The sequence below is a fragment of the Zonotrichia albicollis genome, chromosome 7 (assembly GCF_047830755.1).
Source record: "Zonotrichia albicollis isolate bZonAlb1 chromosome 7, bZonAlb1.hap1, whole genome shotgun sequence".
NCBI lineage: Eukaryota > Metazoa > Chordata > Aves > Passeriformes > Passerellidae > Zonotrichia > Zonotrichia albicollis.
In genome coordinates this window covers 40,636,726-40,663,141 of record NC_133825.1, presented here as the reverse complement: position 1 = coordinate 40,663,141, position 26,416 = coordinate 40,636,726, and the positions used below count along the sequence as shown (strand labels likewise).

At 40.1% G+C, this 26,416-nt stretch overlaps 1 protein-coding gene across 6 annotated transcripts in view; it reads right to left on the bottom strand.

Annotated features, from left to right (window-relative positions):
• ADD3 (adducin 3) overlaps positions 1–26,416 on the bottom strand; it is a 92,168-nt gene that overhangs the window by 22,710 nt on the left and 43,042 nt on the right. For 5 of the 6 annotated variants that reach the window (XM_074545197.1, XM_074545196.1, XM_074545200.1 and 2 more), the window contains one exon: positions 1,609–1,829. In XM_074545197.1, the coding sequence (XP_074401298.1) occupies positions 1,609–1,800 (192 nt within the window). In that variant the 5' untranslated portion in view covers positions 1,801–1,829. Of the gene's footprint in view, positions 1–1,608; positions 1,830–6,251; positions 6,597–26,416 lie in introns of those variants that run through there. The other variant, XM_005481111.4, reaches the window with a different exon arrangement.

The window sequence follows — 26,416 nt, the reverse complement described above, 5'->3', positions numbered from 1 at the left end:
CAGCAGGCCCCTGGCTTATTTGGACAACTGTTCCCTTACACAACAAAAACTTGCAACTTATTGGCAGCTCTGAACAGTCACTTTCCAAAAAGTGCTGGACTCAGCTTCTCTTGCAGCAGGACACTGACAGCAGCCCAGCAGCTCTCTGTCCCACAACCTTCTGTTAAAACAGCAGCCTAAACTCAGGGATTCATGCCCCTCTTCACACCCCTTCCTAAAAATCTGCATGCTGACATTGCATCTACTATAAAAAAAACACTACAGAGGCTGCAGCAAAGGGACTTCAATTACATCTGGCAGTCTTGGCAAAAGATGCCACAAAATGTTAATGAAATAGTTACACTCATCAGATTCAATACTGTCATCAAAAGGACCAAAAAACCACCATCACATACAAAACTAAACTATCTCTCCAAATTATTTTTATCTGTTAGGCTAAAGATTTAGTCTTTCTGTGAGTCCTGGCTACTCATAATATGAGTATTTTAACAGGAATGAGTAGACTCTGATCACATTTTACAATTGAGTATTTAACATAAAATGGTCATAATTAAAACATTATGCAGTACCTCCTTAGAGTATTTTCCTTATAAAAGAGCCTGGCTGCAAACCCAAGCTTGCACAAATTGACTTGAAAAATAATAAATTCCTTAGTCAACAGGTTCACGTTATACTCAAAGCAACACACAGATCCAAGAGACATTCCAGGACAACACTTTAGTAAACAATCCTGTTATTCATGGATGACTATAATAGGGTGATTACTAACAGCTGTTTGCAATCTCTTTACATATGGAAAAGCTTCAAAAAAATTACAGAAGCACCCCAATTTACAGAGGAACTGAAGACAGAAGGATCTGTAAAGCTGCTTAGCCCCTTTCCAGTCCCATTATCCTCAATACTCGCATTACACATGGATACCCCTAAAGGATCATTCCAGAGGACTTACTCAGTCCCTATGGCTTCAAAATACTCAAGGCAACAGCATTACTTTCCAATGTATTCATCAGGTTAAACTCAAAGAATACAGGTATTAAAATATAAATTAAAACTACTACAAATATGGTTCAATAGATTGAATAGTTTTATATGTAGTCTACACAAGTACTGAACTTACACAACCAGTAGATGAGCACTAACGTGGCTAAGTTGGGGTATGATCACCCTCAAGGACATAAAAAGAACATAGTCTAGCTTTTAAATAAACTTAACCCAATTATAAATGTTAATTAAAGCATTCCTGATGCAAATGATAGGTTAATATTCAAACCCAGAAAGCAGAACACCACGTAATGCCCTAATTTGTTCCTATTTGACCAGCGACTCCTTCACTCTCTTCCCCGTCCCTAAGTTTTAATTAGGAACCCTGCAGCCAGCCACATCTTTCTGTAACAATGCAATGAACCATAAGAATATAAAAGTATCAGGAGAAAAAAACAACACTATAAAGGCTGCTTGCCCACAGACAAAACACCACACCAACAAAATGCCAGATAATCTGTTTAGCGACTTTTCTTAGAAGATGGTCCAGAGATATTCCATCCAGCTGTGACACGTTTCTTTTTTTACAACACCCTTTCCATTTTACTCCCCATCAGTGGCACTCACAGGGCTCTGCAGTATCTGGGTGACCCTCTTCCTCTGCTCCATCATATTGAAGTCCTGTCTGAGGTCGGGGGACATGTTCCTCTCCCGGATGTACTCGGGGTCATTCTCGTTGATGCGATCGAAGTACCGCTCCTTGTGAGGCATCGTGGCAGGGGGAGGAGTAGTGATCACCTGGCTGGCATCAGCACTCATGCTTCAACACTGTGCAGGGAAGGCTTCCCCTGAAACAAAAGGACAGCAGGGAAAAATGTTAGTTCAAAGGAGGCCAGTGCATGGAACTTCCAAGTCTGGACACAACTAATGTCCCTTTGCATCTCTGCAGATCATCTAAAATGAAAGGAGAACAAGTGAGTAACTATCACAACCAGAAAATTTAGGAAAGATTCTAGAAAAATGGTTAAAAACCATTAGTAAGTTCTCTGATGGTGCACAATCATCTGTATTTGATGTAAAATAAAAACCAAAAAGCATACAGTTAGGAGTGACATTTGAAATGACCATCGTACATTTTATGACAAACTTCCCTCTGTAATTTCACACTACACTCACCACCTCCCAAGGTTTTTATACAGCTCTCCTTCCAGAGCTGTTCAAGCAAACACCCAGAAGAGAAGGCCTGTTTAATATCTGCCCATAGCTCATCTCCCAGCTTGAATGAAGAAATTCCTCAATTACAGCACTTTCAAAGCATCTCATAACCACAGCTTAAAGATAATGCTTCAGGACTCAAGGACCACCAGGGAATTTCCACTGAGCTCCAGCTGGTGCCTGCTCTTTCACAAAGCACTTGGAGACATTGAGGGAACTGCAGAAGTTGTATGTTGGCTTACACAGCACTTAGGCCACATCCACAGCAAACAGCTGAGCTTTAGCTTTTCTCCTTTTGTGTGCAATTGTATGCAAAGATTCTCACTGAAGCTCATTACATTAGGAAAAGAAAAAAAAACACCAATAAAAATACTTTCATGTCTTGGTAGAAAGCTTAAAAATCTCATTAAGAAACATGATAAGCATTTGTAAACACAAACAAAACTGGATCAAAAGGAAAGAAGCAGACACCTGAATTTTCATACAAAGAATCAGGCTCAAAAGCACACTCAGGAACACCATTCCTCAAAAGCTACTGAAGAGGGACACTTTCTCAGGTCTGAGGAACAAAGAGAAGCAGGATTTGAAGGACAAGATAAGCTTATTATGAAAATACATTTTAACATGCAAATATCTACAGTCAATAATATATTTAATATAAAAATATTTGCATGAAAAAAATATGTGGTATGTAAAGTCACATCTTCAGAGGAAAAAAGCTCAAGTCAAGCAATGTTCAAGTGTGGTTTGACATTCTGGTATCAGTGGATCAAAGTGTCCTCGCTGTGTGGCACAGTTCACTCACCCTTGTTTGTGGCACTGCAATTACCATTTGGGACATTCTGTGAACAGTGAGCCAACCTGGAGCATCCAGACTGCCTCCACTGTAATCTCACATATTTCCCAGGTGGAACACTGGGAATCCCTGTCAAAACCAGCTTCAGCAGCCCAAGCCCTCCTCCTGCCTGCAGCAAGTCCTTTCAGTCCTTGTAACACCCTCTGCTGCTCAGCCACACCATGATGGCTGAGGATGTAAACTGGTTTTCAGCCAGTTTCCCACACTGATTCCCAAATAGCTTTGCTGACAGTGCAAAGGAGAGCACAAGGATGAAATCCTGGGGCACTGCAGCCCTGCCACCAAGTATGAAACCCCAGACAGAAACCAGGGACAGAGCTGGGAAAGAATTAGCAGGTAAGAGCCAAGAAAACTATGTCTGTGACTTTCTTTTATACTACAGATTATGATAAAATTTGGGATTGAGATAAAACACAACAGTTCCTATAGGTTTAATTGGTTTTGCTCTTCCTGCCATTTTTTTTTTCTACAGAGAGAGAGAAAAAGAAAACATCATCTGGGATGCAACATTATCCAGCTGCATACACAGAGCTCCCAGGAGGTACCTGGCATGCTGGATGAACATACCATGTTCTGGGATGTATAATTCACATCCTGGAGACAAGCTCCATGAACTCTGATGGCTTCATTCCAGAGGCTGAGGAAACACATTGGTGAGTTTTGCATGTGCTGCTCGGGTGCAGTAGGAGTTCATTCGGCATTTGCTGACTGACCTCTGGAAAGCCTGGGATGTGGGATCAGTTTGGGGATGCTGGGAAGTAAACGGAGTTTGCTTCAAGGAAGTGAGAGTTTGGGAAAAATCTGCTAGAAGTATGAAAGGAGTTTAAGTTTTTCTAAAGACTTAACTCTTGGGATGGTGTCTGGGGATCTGACCACCACTTAGGAAAAATACCCTTATAAATGTAACTGTGTATTATGTCTCTGCTCCACTGCCCTGTGTGTACCTTCCCTTTCCCCCTTGCCAAAAAATGGTCAGTTTTAAGAAGAAAAAGAAAAAAAGCATCAGGAGAAAACATAAGACCATGAAATCACTGGCTAAATGCCACAAGGTAAGAAAAACTCAAGACCAGACCTGTCGGCCTTCACTGCTCTCCATCTGTGTTGGGATAAGAACCTCCATCTGAACCAGAACAGACACCTTCCATCACTTGCAGGTAACTAAAACCAGTCTAGAAAGCCAGATAGCAAGAACTTTGCTTGAACTGGTGACCAGCTGTGACTCCTGTTCTTTTCCTCCTTCCCTGGCGTTGTCTTATCTGACCATTTATTTGCCTAAAACCTGACCTGTTAACCCCAAGTAGGAGACTTGCTCAGCTGATGATCGACTCAGTTGGCTGGATCAACTACACGCATGTCTGAACTTCAAAATACATTTATTGTTATTATTATAGGTTTATAGGACATAATTAGTTCAAGTCCATTACTTTACAATTCATTCTTACAGTGACAGAAAAGCCCATTCATCTGTAAAAATGGCACAAATATGACTGGCAATACCCAAAATCCACGAAAGAGATTTTTCTAATTGCCTTGGACTTTAGTTTTTCTTCTTTCCTTTCAGCCTGGTTTGTTACCTCTAGCCATTAAGATTACAACACTGAAGTCCTTGTAGTACAAAACCCCTCCATTACTGAACATAATATGGGTGTTGGGTCCAGTTGTTCTTATTAGGTCTGGTTCAATGCCCGCTCTGTTGGGCCCAGGCTGACTCTCATATAACCCCTACTGTTTCCTGGAAAATTTTCAAACAAATCAACCATTCTTTTATTATTTATTTGCATCTTCAACTGTTGTTTTTTTTTTTTTTTTTTTTTTTTTTTTTTAAGAAAGAGGATATTTGTTAAAAATGCCAGCAGCTTTAGGGGATCAAAAAATTAATATCTCCTTCTCAGCATAGAACCAGCTTAAGACAAAAGTATTTACAGGAAATCCAGATCTCAATATTTATGAATTGTGATAGAGGATCCTCTCCTCCACTTTTGTTTTTTTTTTTTTTTTTTACATTGTATGTGTGTGATACTTGTGCCTAGAGAAGAAATCAGCTTTGCTGCAAGGCTACTTTTGGCTTCCACCCCCTCCAATGCTGTTTATGAATCAAAAAAAGTGAGCTACCACCTTCCTGAACAGTACTAGCTAACATTACTTATGCATGCTCCAGACTAATTGCAGACACTGAGGCACAGGTAGAAATGAGAGACCCTACAGCAACAAGACACTAGACTGTATCTAGACTGGTCAGAACAGAGAAACATACACAGAAATCAAATATAAACTCAGATCTGATTCCATCCTGGTGAGAGCCATCACTCCTGGTCTGCTGAGGCACACATTTTAGCCCACATTTTGACCTAACATGCACATGCTGACATGCTAAAAAGAGATTCAAAGGTAAAGAAGAGCCCACACTTGGGCTCACAGTTTTCCCACACTTTGTTCAACTGCTCCAATTTGGCCTAACTAAGAACTGAAATTCAAAATGGAAAAATTTTTGTTGCACAGAATCCTCATCTCCGCTGAAAATACTTGTAAGGACCTGTAAAACAAAAGAGCTCACAAGGTCTTGCTACAACGTAACTTGTTAATCTAACACCACTTCCCCCTCCGGGCTCTGCCCTCCTGGTTCATGCTGAACTTAATTCTGATACAAAAGAAAACAGGTCGTGTCCTCCAGTGCTTTGATGCCTTATATAGCTCATGGGTTTGGCTTCCATATCCTGCTCTGTATTTCAAACCCGTAACGGGGCTACAGAGAAAGTAGAACATACCCCCTCTGCCAGGAAGCTGTTTATCTCTCTACTTAGGAGTTAGTCTCATTTAATGAAAGCTTCAATTTGTTTTTCCAGGAACTCGGAACTGCTGATTTTAGGTTGCAACATTACATCCTGAGCATCCCCATCTGACACTTTGTAAAATCTAGGTAACCTACTGTGTTGCTTCTGTTGCAATAACTATTTTCAATGTCAAATCACAAAAATAATAATGAGGTCAGAGAAACAAGAAGTACTAAAGTAAAAAAAAAGTGCAGGAGAGCAAATGAGAGGAAAATTTATATTGAGAAAGAACCCCCCAGAAAACACTGACTTGATATATTTATATCTTTCATAATGCACTGAATGTATATAAAAATAAATACCACCAGACAGAATAACAGTGAAAGGACCAAATTATTAGATCACCTAGCAACAGAACATTAACCTACCTTTTATGCTGATCTTTTCTGGCTGGTTTCAGACATCTCCATTTTCTCTATGCAGTGCAATCCATCTTACTGAGAGTTCCCAGCACTGCAAGCCAGCAGTGTGTGCACAGCATCATTAACTGCTGTGCCTGATTTGGGGTCTGGGCCGCCCCTCATCGGAGCAGCTCCTCTCAGGAGCACGTTGAGCTGCTCTGCTCCTGCGATTTCTCGCCTGCTTGTTTTTAAGGAACAGTCTGCTCTCTCTCCCCCCCACCCCCCCTCCAATATCTTGTCTGCCAGGAGACTTGTTGGAAGCAAACTGGGCGTCTCTTGATCTCAGTTCCAGCCTCCCCATGAAACAGGTTCCAGTCTGAATCAAAGACTTGGCTTTAGCAAACACCGTCAGCTGCCTACGTCAGCTGGCAGCAGCACACACACTTCAGGAATATGGGGGAACGGTTCAGAGGGATGGGGAAATATGTAGGGGAATATGGACTGACAAGAGGGTCACCAATGCTATTTTCTGGCACTAGAAAGTTAACTGTTCGTCTTCCCTCCTACATATTTTAGTAATGACACACAAATGAATAATTGCAACTCTTTTAAGGCAAAAACCATAATTTGAATAAGCACCTCAAAATTAAATTAATTCTGAAATTCCCCTAAAGGGGACATCAAATACCATAAATATCCAAGTTGAAAAAGTTCATTTTTCTTTTTATCTTACAAGGGATTTGGGATTTTCTTACTTTACACATTGTTCAGGTGAGTAAGATGTGTTCAGATGCTAGTGTTTCCTAAACTCAATTTGCAGAACTGGAAATAACTAGATAGGTAGCACCTGTTCAAAATTTTATTAACTGATTTTACTAATATACAGGAATTCCTTACGCTAGTACTCAAGCCAAATGACACCATCAAATTCACACAAATTAATTTGCATTTAAAAATAGCCATATCTTCTCCCAGCCTGCCCAGCCATTCAATCTTTTCCCCTTTATCACATCTTCAGATTCATACCAGCAAATGCCTGTAAGGGTTTTTTAAGTTGGTTTGGTTTTTTTTTTTTATGGATTAATTTTCAGCTGTATCATTTACCCTGGCAGTTAGCTGCATATCTACACAAATGTTTGTTCTGAAATAAAGATAATGATGATACAGGAGTGTCAAACATCATTGCTTCCAGTAGCAATGCAGCCATAAACAATTTGTCATACTGCAGCCCAAACTGGTTACTAATCAAATAGTCTAATCCAGCATTGCACATTTAAGTCCCTCTGCTTTTAAACAGGGCAAGGTAATAAAATGATTATCTCTTTTCAGACACCACATTAAAGAGACTGTATGGCATCAAGATATATTTTTTCCTAAGAAATAAGCATTTGAGCGCATTTGAACCTTGTTTTCGTGTTGCTGTGCTAAATCTAAAGCATTATTTTTTCCCAGTTACATCATGCAATGTTAAAATCAACACAAATAGTCAAGCTGTGCAACTCACACTTTACTCAGTGCAAACTGGAACAGAGCCAGACACACTTTATTGTCAAGAAGTGAGAACTAAGTGGGTCGCTGACAGCCACACAGAACATGAGAATTTGAGGCCTGCAGCTTTACCTTTAACTGCAGAGATGATGTTTTTTCTCTGTTAAGGAAGGTTCCTTATAATGCACTCAGCCTGTAGCAGGTGCAGCCTTGCACCTCCACATTTGCAGCCTGGCCTGCCAACATTTTTCAGCACAAGTGGGGAAAAAACTTCCGGAGCCCAGAATGCTGGTTTGATGTATCCAATATGCTCCACCACATGGCCATAAATGCTATTTGCATGTGTTGAGTCTCATAAATGAACTTGCATGCTTAACCCTGTAGACCCAAACTATTTCCTTCACTGCTGCATCAGTTTTTCATGTAAAAAAAGGGAAGGAACCCTTGATAAGCAAATTACCCTGTCATCCTTTTCTGAGAGTCAGTATGATAAAAGACAATGCCAGTCTCAGAAGCACAACCCTGGGAGTTCACCTCCAAGGTCCACCCTGCCCATGTGGAACCTCTTGTGCCAAGGAAAGGCAGTACGTAACTGGGATGTTGCCATCACTGCATTGCATGACACCTGAGCAGTCAGCAGTGTAATGGTTTCCTTGCTCTGCTCCATGAATGTTTCCTTGCTTTACACAAAAACTGTCAAGATTGTGCAGACATTATGAACACTTTGAGATTATCATGTTCTGTACACAAAACATGCAAGTCAGAACAAACCCAGTCACACATGCAAAATAGTCACAGAAAAGTAGCAGAGGAGGAATACAGTTTGTTGGTGAAACAATTCACACAGGTGACAATGAAAAACACTTTATTTTTAAAGACTCACCCCTGCTTATCTACATAATCACTTCTACTTAAGTCACCTAAAAATATTTCACGAGTTAGCAGACAACAGAGAGCTAAATTAAAAGATTACGTTCTGGTAGCACTTATCCGTATTAAGCTGTGAAAGTAGGCACACACACACAGCCCACACACAGAGACAATGGCTGAACAATGTCCCTGTGTCACCTGGAAGACATGAAACCTGGGCTCCTCCACAGTATAAAATAAGAACTTCTCTGTGAAAAGAAAACTTAACTGGAAAAGCTGATGGCAGTCCCAGCCTTCCATATTTCACAACACTCTCCCTCTCCCTCTCTTAAAAAGTCTCCAGCTTCCTCGGTGACTTTTTTATTGGGCTGTCCCTGACCTGCACAGATGCAGGGGAAAACAATTCTGCTTTATATACAGATCTACATAAGGTTATGGAGTAGAAGAAAGAAGTCTGTTATGCAAATACTTATTTTGAAATACATTGATTCACACCAACCTGGATAGAGTCATTTGGAGTAACAAGGACTACTCCCAGCAATCTGCAGGAGCTCTCCTGGGTCACTGGTACAATGTGTGACATTGGAGAGCAGGGAAACCTCTTATCAGTCCCAGGGCACATGAAAAGTCTTGGTGATTTACGGCAGTTTGATTATCCTGAGAAATGTCACGACCAAAGCAGCTGCCTCCTGGGTTTTGCTGGAGGGTCAGAGGCTGCAATGGTGGGCAATCCAGATGATCGACACGAGGCAACTGCTGGATTTTACAAATATTTACACCAACAACCAATCTTGTGTATGGTAGCGCACAGCTAAACCTTTTTATAGCCCAAACCCCTGGAGATCCTCTCTCTTCACAGCAAATCCTGACCTTTAGCACCACTGACAGCTCAGTGTAGACCCTGCTAAGACCACCACCATGCACTGACCATACAGAATTGCAGCACAACGCCCTCCATAACTCACAAGTGAGCACTGGGAAACCTGGCCAGCAGCTAATCTCAGTAGGACAATTGTAACTGGAAACGAAGGAAAGATGAAATTGTGCCAGGTCTTCGATCATACACTCTTCAGGACAAATTGTATCTTTATTAATATTATGCACCACACCCAGCACAACTCTCCCCAGTTCATCCTGGGATCTCTGAATCACTCTGCCATAAATTTTATACAAAGAGCAACAACATAATCACATTAATACACCAATATCAGCTTGACCATGTCAAAATAAACTGGCTAGCCTCTCAAAAAAGGAATTTTAACATTTTACTGACTTATATACCATTCTCACATTAAACAGAAAACAAGAGCATTTCAAAAAGCTGATTTATGATAGTTGTAGTTAAAAACTCAAAATATTTTAGATAAAACAACACAACTACGTATATTGATTTCACATATGAAGAAGAGGCTTAGTGTAATGTTACGGCTGTCTTAAGGTTTTTAACTAGAATTTACAGATAATAATTTTAGGGATTGATGAAAGTGTGAGACAAATGATGCCAGCCAAGCCCAGGCCTGACTGTGCAGCAGGCACATTGCCACTGACTGGCCATGAGCAAGTGAAAAAACCTTAGGCATTGTGAGAAAAGAACTATATCCCCTTGTTCTAATAAATGCTTAAAAAAGGCAAGTTCAAATTGAGCTGTAGAGGGAAGGCTCTGTTAATAGGACTAACAGCTTATGTCAGCCATGAGATGGCACAAGGGACAAAAATCTGTAAATCACTATTCACAGATTATGCTGAGAGTGTCTTTTCTCACCCCATTCAAGGCTCCAAGACTTTCTTTTTTCTCCATTACCAAAATTAGTCTTGCTTTAGCATATGGGACATTTTTTCCCCTTCTTGGTCCATTTATAAACAAATGTTTGTGACTGTCAAAACATAACAAGGGAAAAGTGAACAAACAGAGAATTTGATGGAGGCTATAGCTCCATCCCTAATACTTAAAAAATGATAATCTTTAGAGGACTTAAGTTACACATACCTTATGCTACAATTTTTCATGTTTTCCTGGCTGCCTTGAGGCAATCCTGCCCCTCCCAGTGCACATGTTTCAGTCCCCCACCTCTGAAAATACCATTCCCTAATTGTGCAAAGCACATCTCTCCATGAAGCTTGACTCTACAGTGGTTACACAAAGGCATGAGGGTTAAAAAAAATCTGGGGAGGAGAGCAGGGGAAAGTGTGGAGCAGAGCAGAGCAGGGCCAAGGACCTGCCTGACCTACTCAAAAGTTCAAAAGGCAACTACTTTATTAGCTACGTTCACAGCATGTTGCTTTAATTATCCTTCCCAGGGAAATCCCTAGGATTTACAGTAGTGAGAAACACTTCTTCTGTATATAGTCACATGGTTAATATTGTCTTCAGCTTGCTTGAAAATAATTAAACCCCCCCACAAACTACCCAACTAGCACATGCAGAAAGTTTCGCATGTATTCAAAGTTTAACCTATACAAATATGCACATCAATCTCAATTGACTTGGCCTGAATTTGACCTCCTTCTTGTCTCTGCCACCTTTTGCTCATGGAATTAGAAAAGCAAATTGAATTTAGAGAGCCGAAGGTCTTCTACACCTTCAGGAATGGAAAACTATTCCACTGAATTTCAAGCAATCCCAGCTAATGGCAGAGGGTCACTTTGGATTTAACCACAGCACTGAACAGAGAAGCAGATGTGCCCAGAGCAGCAGCCAGCACATCTCTGAACAAGTGCTGAAGATTTACTAACAAAAGCTTTGGTAAGACAAACAGTGAGGGGTAGGGTGAGTCAGCATCAAGCCCAGTAGTAAGAGCAGTATTTTAAAAGTCAAAAGCAGAATACATAAATATTTCATAATTAGGTTACTATTATTTTCCAGTACAAGCAAGCAATTATGCACTGTTATCCCATAATTCTCCTCCTCCATCATCACTAGTAAGCCCTGGAAACTTGGATAAAATAAAGACACTCCACAGCAAACTACTCTGGTACTAAAGAGCATGGATGCATCCTGCCATGCTACACAAAATCATGGGGACTTGCAGACATCTGTGATTGTTCTTAGAATGGAACACCAGCTGACACTGAACACTTGTCCTAGAGACTCAAACCATCCTCTCCTTTGATCTCAGTTGCATGAAGCATGAATATTTCATGTCTAAAGAGGAGATGGTCCAATGTACTGAGAACTTCAGCCAAGGTGGTACAAGCAACCATCCACCCCAGACTGCTTCAGAAGACACTCACTTTATACTGCAGCATTGTCAAGCAAGTGAACAATGAAGAAAAGCTTCCTGCTTTCTCCTCTAACCAGAGACTTGAAGAAGCTGCAGCACCAGTAGCCCAGAATTCCAGTTGCAAAGATTCTGTTATAATTTTGAAAGCATGAGAAGTCTTTGATCAGTCACATGCAGCACTAAAGACTCTCCCTCAAATCCTTCCCCAAACAATTCTTTCAATTTTGGCTTCTACTGGCTTTTTTTGTTGTTTGTAATTTCAAGAATATTCTGAAGCCAACAAATATATTAGATGGATCTGTCTTCTAGTTAACTAAATACTTAAGAGTAATTTTATTTGAATTTCCAAAGCTCATAAGTAAACCTGGCTTGAAAATACTGTTGGCTTGTTTGCAAATAAACCTGTTTATGTTTATATTGGGTGGAAGTATCTGACACCTTACCCATGGGCTGAATTCAGAGCCTGAAATGTAGAGGCAAATTCTTTCCTCAACTCTAACATTAAGAATTAAAAGCAACATATTTAAAAGTCAATTAGTGATTTTTAGAAAAATGACATTATGTTCTGAGCTTTGGTGATGCTTTTTTCCCCTCAATATTTGAATAACTAATGGAAATGATCCTAGGTAAACAGCATTTCACCTTACACCATAAGAAAATTATTGATGATACAAAAAAATGTCTGAGGCTATGGAGAGTCCATCTACTTGATGAATAAAGGTAAGTAACATCTTTTCTAGGTTTTCCAGGGTTTTTTTTCACTTTTGTGTTGGGTGCTTCGTGAGTTTTTTTTATAAACATCTGTGAAAACCTAATACTTTTCAAAGAATTAAAGATCTCCATGCAAGAACATGCCCAAAAAATACCACAAAACTTGATTAATACAGTGCTGAATAGTAGGTGATTAGATGCTTGCCAAGGGCTCCTTCATGACAGCTCCCACAGATGTGCTGGAATGCTGTGGAGGACAGCACTGACCCAGGGCAGCCAGAGCTCTGAGCTCTGCCTTAACCACAGTGGGGATAAGGAGGAACCACATCTTTTTTTTGGAACTCATTTCTTAATCCAAAGAGGAAAAAGGGAATCTGCAGGACTGATCTGCTCTTGGGAGTTTGATCTCAAAGGTTTCTGGAAGAATAGGAGTAGGTGCTGCTTTTAGAGTTTGGCAGTACTTAATTTTTTTTTTTTTTCCTGTAAGATGTGTTCCTCTAACTTGCTAATTTATTGCAGCATTTTGGGCAGGGAGATAGCTGGATTTCTATTTTTATTTTAATTACTGAGTGATGCTTCCAGTGTGCATTGAAACAAGCATGTAAGAAACCATTTGGGGGTTGCTGTGGGTTTATAATTTTGTTCTTTTTAATTCTCTGGAAAATTGCTAAGGAATTTTGATTTTGGCCTACCTCATCAGTACATGTTCTCTCTCTGTGATAAATTATCAAAACTAATCAAAGTTTGTACTGAAAAGCAGTCAGTATGATGTGATGAAAGCATGAAAAGTTTTGTGTTATATGAACAGACTTTTTCTTGAGACTTCTGGCTTCAAACTCAGAGAAGTGGAATTCATAATGAGAAACACTCCTACCTGGCACACAACCCCCGTCCCTCAGAGAGTGCAATTATACAATTATGCTGGATGAAACTTGAAGAAAGGTTTTCATTACATCAACCCTGTGTTCATTTTCATGTCATATTTAACATGTTGTTTGTGTGATACTGGACTGGGAGATCAGTGGTTTCTAGAAGACTAAAATGGATGGTTTATTTTTTTCAAGTTATTTTTAACTGTCACATTCATGAGGCACTGGATATGAAGCCTTTAATAATTATACATCTGATATATAAATAGCAAAACATGAGAAATAAGTAAACAAACAAAGCTATCCCTTCCCGGCCACTCCTGGCATGGTACAGCAGGTTGTGGGCATGCCTGGCTGTCCTAAGGTAAATCAGCAGCCATCCTGAGCTAACAGCACATTCCACCTTTTCATTCTCTGTTAGAAGCTGTCTCCCACAACAATAAGTTCTCCAAGTTGGCTGTTTCATTCTTGTGTCCACAAAAAGTAAGTGCTGCCTTGTGTAATTATGACAGCACTTTCACAAGTTCAGAAACACAATGTCTTAATGTTACTTGTCTATTTAAGATTGTAATATTTTATACACCTAAAAGGTTTTTGCCCCTTTTGCAGGAAATATGTTTTAGTCTTTAAAACCGAAAATTTTAATTATCTCTTGATTCTGCAAACTTGTGATTGAGTTCAGTTAATTATCTACACTTAACCTGGACTTTCTTTTAGTCAGTGCCCTATAATCAGATGGACTGAGCAACTTGTGCTTCAGGTACTGAGGATGCTGCTCAGCATCAAAATCTTTAACCAGATATCAGCTTCTGTAAAGCACAAGCAAATGATGTTTTTACCTTTGTACCACATTTGGCTTAAAGTAAGCAATAGGTTCAAAAGTTAAGTGGCAGGAATGAATACATGCACAGCAAGATCAGGTAAGATATCACTTTCATAGAGCAGCAGGTGAACAAGCAGTACCTGGACCTCTCTCTGACCTGCAGCATGAGCCCAGACACAGATCCAGTCATTTAAAATAACCTCCCATGATAATTAAGCTGAAGTTGTGAACAAGCATAATTCTGCAAACATGGACTATGAAAGGGGAACCTGGATATAGAAGAGTCAATAATTTTCTTTCTTCTTAATAAGTTCTGTTTGTGCCAAAGGTGGGAGTACTTCTGAAACATGAACAAAGGAATAGGTATGTTTGGAAATTTAAATCTGTAGGTTAAATTTAAAAACAGCATGTACCCTCATAGCATACTAAAGGCCAGCCAGTGTTAAAACTGCTATCTATAAATAGCATAAGTTCATTGTTCTGAGAGGAGACCAGCACTAAAAATTTTCCAGATGCCATTGAGCAATGACCCAAGTTAGCTCTACCTGAGCAATAAAAGCACTTGACAAAAATGAGAAATGTACTGCTAGGGGTTGAATTTGGTTTTGTGCTCTCTCCTTCCATTTCCAATTGCATCATTACCACTAACAGAAAGATAAGTCAATTCAAATAATGACACTCAAGTGATCCCATGTAAAAAAAAAAAAAAAAAAAAAAACCAAAAAAAAAAACCCAAACAAAAAACCCCCACATTTTTGTTGTTATTCTTACATCTCATCTGACCTCCTCAGTACAACCATGAAAAATAGAAGGGGGGGAAAGAGGAAAAACAAAAGACCAAACCAAAAATCTGAACAAATTGCTGCACAGGCTCAGAATATCAGTTAAGAAATATAGCTGCTCTGAAACATTTACAGAGAATACAAAAGGGCCTCTACAATAGTATAACCTTTGCCTCTGTCTGCCAGCATCACAGTTTACATGGTTTCCATGGAAACCCTCTGCAAACATACGAATGTGCTTGTTGCATTAGATGTTAAACAGAAAATCCTTTGTGGCAACTCTGGAGGGCCATGGCCAGTGCCAACCTCCCAGAGGAATAATGCCCTTCACTATGCCTTGCCCAGCAGGCTCATGACACACTCGCTCACATGGCACAGCTGCTGCCACCGCTTGTTTTTCCCCAACTGATAAAAAAAGAAAAAAAAAACCCAAAGAAATATGTGCACAACATAACTATTAAATATTTCCTCCTTCATGGAGAGCCCGTTTTGCTTTCACCATACTGACAGCAAAGTCTTTGGTTCTGGACTCTCAGAAGCAATGCAGGAACTGTTCTGTGAGGACTGGCTGGGAGGCTTCCAGCAGGGCATTGGGAATACATTTGCATATTGAGTAGATAGCTACCCAGGAAGGGGATGCCACAATTCTTCATTATTATGTGCTTTGAGAAAAACACATTAAAAAATACACATAAAACCTCAGCATGCAATAGGTACACCAGTCCAGAATATAAAACTTAGTTTCATCACCTTGTTATTCCTCATCATGGGAAGACCAGCTGACCTACAAATAACTCACTGGAGGGGCTCATCTTTCAGCCCTGGAGGCAGGAAAATTCTACCCAGGACAGTGAAGCGTCATCAGGAGAGGTGGTTCCTTTTTTTGTTGTTGTTAGGGATATGTGTGTAAGTGAAAGCTGAGGAACTAAAAAACGGGTTTCTGCTTTACAAAAGAGGAGTATTGCTACTGGCAAACATCTGGCTGTTGTGTGCCTTCTGGATTTTCTAAAAATTCATGTCCACTCTGTAGCTCTACATGTTTTACCAGCACTGAAATATGAGTGCTTCTAATAAAAATGCACCTTCAAGACCAGCAGCATACATACCTGGAACATACCTTGTCTGTAGGCTAAAACATTGCCTTACATCCTTATTCTGAAAAAACAAATTTTTGGTACAGCAAAATAGACATTAGAAAAAGCTTATTCAGCCAGAGAGTGGTTGGGCAGTGGAATAGCTCCCCAGGGCAGTGGTCACAGCACCAAGTCTGACAGAGTTCAAGAAATGCTTGGACAATGCTCTTGGGCACATTGTGTGATTCTGGGGGATGTTTCTTTGCAGGGCTAAGAATTGGACTAGATTTTTGTGTGTCCCTTCCAACTCAGTCTGTTCTGTCATCCTGGGATCTGACTTCTGAGATATCAATGGCATAATCTACCTAATTGCTCATCGATGTGCACAGCTTCAGGGGGATGACCCTCAGGGAGGATGACACCTCCAAAGGCCACATTTAAGATCAAAGTCTTTGGACCCTGCATGGGATGGGAAAGCCTGACTGTGCCATTCCATGTAGAACTGGGGAGGTCAGCACCCTTCTGCTTGTGACCGGACTCTTCACCTGCCACTCAGCCATTTCCAGCCACTTTTACTGCCAGTGGCAAAACCCAGCAATGCAACGGTTTTGTCTTAAAAGCTGAAGAATGAAGGAAAACAGATTTTATACTAGAAAGAGAAAACAAACTGAACACTTTCAACTTTGCCAGCTCTCTGTTTTTGTGTTTACTTCTTTCCCTTTCCCAGAGAGGGCCCTGAGGGGAAGCGCTCCCTGCTCCCTCATGGCCACCCTCACCTCACACCCGCCGCCAGCCCAGGCCCCAAGGCAGCAGCTGCCAAATTAACTCTGAGGGCAGCCAATCTCTGCTTTTAGCCTCGCCTGCAGAACACAGGACCGCGGGGGTCACTCAAAGCCCGTGTTGTTCCAATGCTCTAATAACCCATTGTTCCCCTGCGGCCGCCTCAGTGAGATAAAACGAAAGGCCGCGTTTTCCGAGGGTAAGCGAATTCCCGCTGCCAGCCAAGGGCTCGGCCTCACATGGGGCCAGCCCATCCTGCGGCTCGGCGGGGACCTGGTGGGTTTGTTTTCGTTAGTGGGGGTTTGCAGGAACATCTGCTCAGTGAAGGGATGGTGTGGGTCTCGCCATCGCCTTCCCCACAGGGCTGTGCGAAGCCGTGTTCGCTCCCTTTGCACTCAGTAAAGATACTGCAGTGATGGTCCCGCGGCTAAAATCTGGGTCCTGGATACGGGTTTATAATCTGCTTCCTACCTGAGGTAGCAAAAGGATTGACAATCTAATGGTCGCTACTGTAAGTTTCACAGGAGAGGGGAGCCACAGCATGGGCTCAGGGCAGAGAGCCCCCGCACCAGGGCTGAAGCACCCCCAGCATCACATCCACCAGACTCCAGGTACACAACGTGTAAGTACTGGGACGGGAGAAAGGACACAACAGGCAGAAATTAATCCAACAATACAGGAAATTGTAAGATTGAAAAGTCACTCGTTTTATATTTTCACCACATCCTCTCGTCCAGTAATGAAGTTCACTGAACATCATTAACATTCCGCTAATGAGACATCCAACTGCCCAGAACAGCAATAACGAACGTGAGCTCTGTTTCCACCAAATCTACCAGAAAGATTTTTAAGGGTCTGCTTTCCCACTGACACGAACACATGACTCCCATTAGCCTTAATAAAGGAAGAGTGCATTCAGTGGGAGAGAAACTTCCCAAGGTTGCATAACTGAACTGCAGCATTCTCAAGACACAGTATAGACTGCTAAGAGAAGCTAGCAGTCCCAAAACTACAGGGACAGGCCAAATTCTTCCATTACTTTCCCATTAACTTTTATCATAGTTCAGACTTCCTTGCTTTAGGCAGTGAGAGTACTCAAAGCTTTTTTTATGACAGAAAAAGGGAAACGTAGATTTTTTAATGGAAAAGCAAATCAGACAGTGGGATGTTTAAATTCTATTTTTAGGCTGAAATAAATTAACTTCAGATATGGACTTTCTCAATGCATTGTCCCTACATACTATTCTTGACTCCACGGTATATTAATTCTTACTTTTCTAACAATGCAAATTTGTTGACAGGATGACAGGTTAAAGTTTATCTTTCAGGCTGCTTCCCTTGCCCCAGTCACAAAAATCTAGTTATGTCAATTTATGTCCCTTTCAGTGTTCAGTGAGGCGAGGAAATGGAGTGGAGTGCCAGAATGTGGAAACAATGCAAAAAAACTAATGCCAGAACTTAGTATCTGCCTCCTAGGCTAAGCTCTGCTCACCCTCACAAAGCTTTGGGATTAATATTGTGTATCTCAAAACTATGCTCAAGAAAAACCTTCATTCCAGATGTTGAAAGCATGATTAATCTACTCAAAATTAGAAACCTTTTGTTCATCCTTTCTCCCCAGTTTATATATTTTAAAATACTTGGGTACTTAGCTCTTGTTTTTTTTTCTTTGACCAGGGTGCATGTATGCTTTTGGATACTAGAAAATTGAATTTAATAGACTACTTAAAACTAGTTGGTTATGCCTTTACCATACGAATCTCTCTGATTCTGGTGTAATGAAAGAATCTGATGTCATTTAAGAAATTCAATACAATTGCAGCATACATTAATGAAGGCTGCCTCATGCACTCTGCTATAGCTTTAAATGAGAATAGACTTCTCTATTATCTATCACACTGCAATGACTAATATGGGAGAATGTCTAGTCTGCTACTACTCACACACATGATAAAAACTCATTAGCACACATACTCACAGAAGCTGAACTACTTTGATACAGTAAAGAGAGATGGGGAACTACATCTCTCTTTACAATTGCTGTAACTGTGTGACCAGTAATGAGCTGTTTCAGAGAGCCATGTGTTCAAACATATCAAGATTACCTACCTATAAAAAACCTCCAAACCAACAGCAATTAAAAAAACAACTACAAACCAAACTCAACCACAAACCAAAATATAAGTGATTCATTTTATTTCACAGACTTAAAACCTCAAAGGTACAGGGACCCATGGTACTGCAGCACAGTGCAATCAGCCCTGTGCCCCATGTGGCTGTGTTCACTTTAGCTGCCAACAAACACTCAAAATTCTGAGCCCAGTTCTACTGAGTCTGGTGTTCTCCTTGGCTTAAGCAGAAGTGAAAATCAGATCTCATTTCCTAAAAAAACACCAAAACAAAAAACCAACAAACCCAACCCATCCCATAATATACAGAACGACCAATGCTAACAGACTGATTTATGGATACATGATACTAACTGCACCAGAAAACTCCATTCAAACAGAGAAACTGTAACTCACCAGTCATGTCACAACACTGAAGAATCATGCTGGTGTCAAATAGAAGACACTCAAATTACAAGACAACTATCTGCAGCATCCATCCCCAACCATTCTGTCAAACACACAACTGCAATAGCACAAAGCATCTTTATGACAGGAATAAAAGGCTCTTTAAATGCTCCTTTTATTTTTTATTGAATGAACCCACTCTTACACAAAGTTCACTCAACGATGTCTCGAGCTTTAGCACTGCCAAATCCTGTATTTCATTAGTCAACTATGGCTTGTCAGTCACACACAGAACAATCTGAAGTATTTATTGACTGCATACAATTTCTTCATGTAGTAAGTCAGGTGGTTGTTTAAGACACTGAACTTATTACTATGTCGATAAATGTAGTTGTGAGGACAAGAATCTTTTCAGTGTTACACCACAGCTGACCAAACATTTCCCTGCTCCAAGTTACTGGCAAAACTCAAAGGGAGTTAAAAACCAAAGCGACAGACTCCTCAGGCAGTGTTAGTTTCAGCATTTTCTGTAGCTGACTCTTCTCACAGATCAAATCAGTGCCTCCCTCCAAGGAAGCACACTGCACCACACCTCCCAATTGTTTTAGAAGCACATATATACAAAGACCACAGTTGAAAAAGATACCATCAGACCTGGCGAGTCCAGGGAAATCTTGTCCTAAATATTTTTCAAGTTTATTCATGAGAAAAGGGTGGAGAAAGAAACCACAGCTGAAAGATTCACAAACATGAACTCATTTACAGGTTTGCAAAGCAAATCACGCCACCAACCTGTCACGTACCCCACAGGAAAGCACAGTGCAGACAGTCTGGATCAAGATACTCACTGTCAAATGAATTAAATTGCCCAGCTCCTCTGTGAGTTCCTTAAAACTGGCTGGATTTTTTTGCCACTCTTAATCTCACAGTCAGACAGGCACTAGATTAAAGTGAAGGCAGAGCAGAGAACAACCAGTCTCTAACCTTTAACAACTTCTTACATGCTGGGGTAATTAAGAACACTGTTCTCATACACTGTTTATTGCCTTGAAAGGATCACCAGTTGGTTGCTGGCCATAAAAACAACTGTAGCTCTATAATTCCTTAAATATTTACTAACAACATACACCAGAGTGCAAACCCCATAACTCTATTCTTGATACTCAGACCTTTCTGTCCAAACACAAATTGACAAAAAGACCTTCTGGCAAAACCACTCCAGAATGCTTTTACTCTTTGGTTTTGAAGCAGAGATCTGCCTTTTTCCCCTCTCTACAACACCACCCACTCTTCCAAACAAATAAGTAATCCAGTGTTGCACAGGAATTTTAATTGTTTCCATAACTTCTACTACCTGCCAAAAAAGTACTTAGTATGACAGATATGGAACAGGGTGCCTATAATACATGTATATTTATAATAAGATATGACCATATATATGGATATGTACAACATACAACTTATGTAATAGTTAACTTTTGTATAGCTATAAAAACTAAAAGCCCTTCAAGGAGGCAACCTTCGTTCTTTGATGTAACAGCCATGATCTGAGTTACTGACTCTCAGGCTCAGATTTACAATCAAATTACTGCAGCTGAACTTCCTGCATACCATGTGAGCCAGACTTGGGTTGCTGTCCCCTTGCGTGCTCTTAGCCACGACAGACAAGGTCACAGAGGAAATCCCTTGCATGGAAGGCTGAAAAACTAGGATGTAAGGATGCACTCCTCTGTATTTGCTGGAAGTACAATCCCACAGCTCTCTGCAGCAGTCTCTGCAAGAGTTTGGCTGATGTGGGTGCTGAGACTGAAAGTTTGGCTCCTTTCAAGAATTGTGCAATTTCTATTTATTTATTTATTAAAGATCTTGGTCTGTCAACCCTTCCTCACTCTGCACAGTATTTACCAAAATAATGGCCCTGCTTTCAGTGGGACCTTTGAAATACTCATCTTAAGATACAAGGAGTTACACAACCCAAGCTGGTGGGGACATTTTCAGCATATTTGTACAACTTCATTTATTTAGTTATTAAGACCAGGTCTTAAAACAACAAAACCTTTTTCAAGCATTTGTTTAAACAATTCATTCCAGGTATGAGATTATTTATAAATATACGGTATGCAAATACTGTGTACTAGTAAAATACTTAGGAGAGTTGTAATTACTTTGGCAAAAGAGCTTAGAGATCTTCCCCTGAGTAAACTGCACAGCAGCATAAGCCTACTAGCAGGGGAGGTGTAACAATTCCATAAAACAAAAGTGCATTTAAAACAGTTTAATAAACAAGGGGAAAAATATCTGTTATACTTTCATACTGGAAGCTCACAAAATATTTTCTTCAACAACAGGTACCACACATTTTTCCACTGATTTTACAACTAAGCCCAGCATGCTGCAGCTTCTGACAGCATTAGGGCTTAGAACCTACTTTTGACAGCATTTTTTCATTTGTGATGGGTGGTTTGTTTTTGGATTGTTATGGGCTGGGTGAAGCCTCGAGGCAGACATGCAGCCCTGTTGATAACATATGTATTTTCCAACCCCGTGATAAATTTCCCATAACTGCTGGGCTGGAACATGACTTTCAGCAACTTGACTCTCACATTTGGCTAAAGCAGCATCAGTGCATTTTATAAACCAGCTCCAAGTGTGCATGGAAGACAACCATTTTCATAACAGATTGCTTTCAACGCCCAACTTCAGACTCCTATGTTCAGAAAACAATGATTACTGCTTTCAGAAATCCAAATCTCCTCAGCCAGAATTTTTCCTCAAGCTGGAAATCCAAAGTCAGAAATTAATTTGGCAGGGTGCACCTGGAATTTGAATATCAACGTCAACAGTGCCGGTTGCTACATCTTAGGAGAGGTTTTACTTCATATGCAAATCCTAATCTACACATATATTTCAGTACTCTTACATTACTCCCACTGAAAAGGTCTGCTCTGTTTTCAAAGCCTTAAAACCTTGCCTTTCACAGCTGCAAAGGAAATGACAAGAGAAGAAAAACACAGCCCGGTGCATATCAGCAATTAATTCCATCCACAACTGCCCAGCTGTTTGTGTGGGGAGGAACTGGGCTGTTTCCCCTCTGAGCTGGGCCACTGAAAGCTGATACGGCCCTGTCGGAGATGTGGGCTGCTGGTAACGCGTCAGGAATGCGCGCGCGATCGCACGGAGCTGCAGGGGAAGAAATGAAATCCAGACTGAGTATCTGTGCTATGGGGATAAAGTTATCTGGGGCAGAGGGAGGCCAGCAAAGCCAGGCTCAGCCTGCGGGGCACAACCAACACTGGCAGAGACAAGGCGGGATGAGCTCAGAAACCTGCAGGTCTGTGTCAGCTCTGCCAAGGTGATTTTATGCTGGCTGATGGCAGACAGGCACTTCACAAAAGCTGTTACTGTCACTTGGGATCATGCTTTCCCAGCAAAGTTGCAGTAGAGACTTGGCTCCATCCATTCTAGAGTAAGACTTATTAGTAAGTAATCTCACCAATGCTTGCAGCCCTCAGGCCCCAGAACTTAAGGTAGAATCCAGTCCTTTAGAGTCTTTCCTGTGAATGAAATCCCCTCATGCCACCCTTGGGATTTCAGGAAAGACACAGAGTATATAAAAGGGGGATGCTTTGGTATCATCAACAATCTTCACCCTGTTAGAGCCCTGGAAACTTCTGCCCACTCAAACTCACTAGTTTACATGAACAGCTCATTTTTTCCTCTAATACTTTTAATAATTTAAACACTCAAAACAACATGTACTTTTTTCCTCCATTAATCTAAGCCAGTCCCTGTATAAAAATTACAAATTGATTCCTTTTTGCTGGGTAAAGCCACACACAGAAAACCACTTCTAATATATATTACTGTCATTTTTTTCTTCAGCTTCAATACCACCAGCAAAAAATAGCTCCTTTGATTTTTGGTAGCAGCAAGTCATTGGATGGAGCAATCAATCCTCTCAAAACTGTACAGGTATTCAAAAGAATGACACTAATAAGAAAGTATTTTCACTTGACCATTTTCAAGATCAGTGCCTATGGTAAGAAGTAAGTATCACAGGGCTATTCCCTTCACAAAAAAGCAGTGAAATACCAGCTTGTGTATTTTGCTGAATAAACTGAGTCTGCTAAAACTACACGCTTGTGCCCCACTGTGTGGAAAGAAAAGCATTCTGCAGAAATAAAACTGTGAAATGTTCATACAGTGATAAAGCAAATGGTAGAAAAATATCCTTCCAGCTAAGGATTGATGAAATATTTAACAATTGCCTTTTCAAGAAAGGATCTCTAAAGTTTAGAGCAATGCTTCTGGAAGCTTGGTATAATCTCCAAAACCATGATACAAGCATGCAGTGTTAAAATTTGGAAAACAGAAAAGCAGAGAACTTTCAGTAATTTACAGCTTCTCAAGGAAAGTAAATCCAAACCCTATGGTTGACTGGAAGATATAAATTTGTACAAACAGCTTAAAATACCATCCCTTTTTTCTCTCTTGGAACCAATGACTCAATAAAGACTAAACAGAAGCAGCACATTTTTAAATCAGAAGCATAGCACAATTTAGATTTCATGGAATCTCACTATATTGCTGCATGAACACTTCCACTGCTGCTGGAAAGCAAGAACAGCATTCATCATTCTTCCCATAATTTCATTTTTAGCTACTCAACATAGGGCAAATCCATGGAGGGATGATTTCCTATGTTGTTTATTGTCTGCCACAGCAAAACCTGGCTTTCTCACATATTAGAAACATGCACAGAAAGTTCCTGGAGGTGATCAGTCAATCACATCACAATGAGCAATGCCAAGACCTCCAAGGTACGTAGGCCACCTTCCCAAGACCATTAGTTCTTTTCACATGAAGTTCAGCAATGCAAATAATTTTATTTCTTAATATCCTACTTATTCTAAATATTGGACAATACAAGACAAAAGTATTTTTAAACAGCAGAATATGGAAAAGTCTTTAAAAATCCCAGAAGGATTAAAGGCTTTTTTAGACTTACCTCAAAATGGAAGATATCTCAGTAAAGAAAGGAATGGTGATAGAGCTGCAGATGCCTTAAAAAATTATGTAGCTTAAAAATTCTTCCTCCCCCAGCCGCACTAACTAGAATGGGTGTTAGTTATTGATTTCAAATTTGTTTCTCAGGCTCAGTTTTCAGCAATATTTTGATAGAAGGCTGTGAAAATAATGATAGATGCTGAAAGTGATAACAGTAAGTTTCACTGCATCAGTAGACCTCAGCTGAGCACTACAAAATAGAAATCATTCAAGTGAATCTTGCAAGTGCACATATGCCAACTGGCTAACTAAACAAAACTCTTCACTGACTAGTCTCTTCTGTTTCCTGCTTCTTCAGAGCAAAATTCTCTCTTGTGAAGCAAACCTATCCAAGATCTATGTACTCTTTAAAAGTATGAAATATCTATCCTTACAATTCTTCGGCTTGTAAGGATTTACCATTTAAATTTAGGCACGATACTTCAAGCTGGAGATAAATTTTAGTCACCAAGGCTAAAATTCAGATGCAGAGAGGGTTCCAAGCCCACATACCACTTATGTCCCAAACCAGACTTACAGATGAGAAATAGTGAGGTTTAGCTGTGCATACCTCTCAGAATTGATACACAGCAAAATATTTCACACCAAAAGACTGTAAAAGGGGTTTAGAAAGTCCCTAATTTTCATGTCCAGCTGTAATACATGCAAATTGTTTTACTGAGGCTGAATATGAACACATATCACATTTGCTGGAATAATTATTGAAATATGGAAGTTGTTTGATTGTGCCTAGATGCTTACATCACATAATAGTTAAGGATAAATAGCACCATCTGAACTTGCAAGAGAAGTTAATACTTCACAGTTAAATAATTTGTGAGTCACTTGGGATGACTTAAGTTCTCTCTCCGAGATGTGAATCAGGAACAAAGTTGCTCAATGTCTAAAATTTCCCAGTTCGAAAGAAAAATTCCTAAGTCCTAAAGTAACAGTTTTCATTTATCATCTATATTATCTACTGATTACTGAAATTTAACATCTTCATGTTCAGCATGTGTATTTGTGAAACCATTAGGTCCTAGAGTGCAATTCTTTCTGCCTAACTTCAGATAATTACATAGCACTTGAATTCACTGTCTAACTAAGCTCTCTCTGGCATGAAGTGAGTAATTATCTGGACTTCATTCTTAGACTTAGAGCAGTTCCAACAGAGGCACACAATCCACAAGCAGGCACTGATATTGAAGAGATCTCAAGTTATGCAAGGCACGCGCTGCTCTGAAACACTGACAAGCTACAGGCAAGGCAGAATGAACGAGAAAGAGATCACCTAACTATTTTATTAGCCCAGGGGGAAAAAATCCAAGTGGCAGATATAAAACCAATTCATTAAATTCTTGCAATTCACGTGCACAACGGGTAATACACTTTTCTATGCATCTCACAACCAGAGGTCTTTTTTTACATTGCCCAAGTCAATACCACATATTACAGACTTATTCTCAGCAGTGAGATACAACACAGCATAAAAGGAGAAACTCAGTGCCAAGCACATCCCAAGATCTGGCAACAGTACGAGTGTAGACTAAAATATGCTGTGAGAAATTGTGACCAGGCACAAACACAGTTTCAGAATACCAAGTGCAAGAGCTGCCAATATAGCAATCATTAAGTAAAAATATATGACCAATTCCTCAAAAAATAAGAAGGAATAAAATCTCAACATGTAGGGAATAGAACAGAAGGAAAAGTGAAGGAAGGAGGAACAGAGGAAAGCTAGCAGATACATTTTATTGGGTTTGCATTCAAAACACAATTTTTTTGGAAAAATAATTTAAAAAAAATTACGGATTACAAAAATGTTCACTGTGAAGACTACTAAAAAGCAAACAAGCTTAATAGGAAATAGTATTTAACAAGTTCCATAAATTATTTTTAAAGTAATAACAAAGCTTTATCTCTCATTCTCAGTAAGTGCTTGCAGCTAATGTGCATCTCAAAAAAGAAAAATGAGCCAAAAAGTTAGCAATTGCACTGCACAACTCACACTTC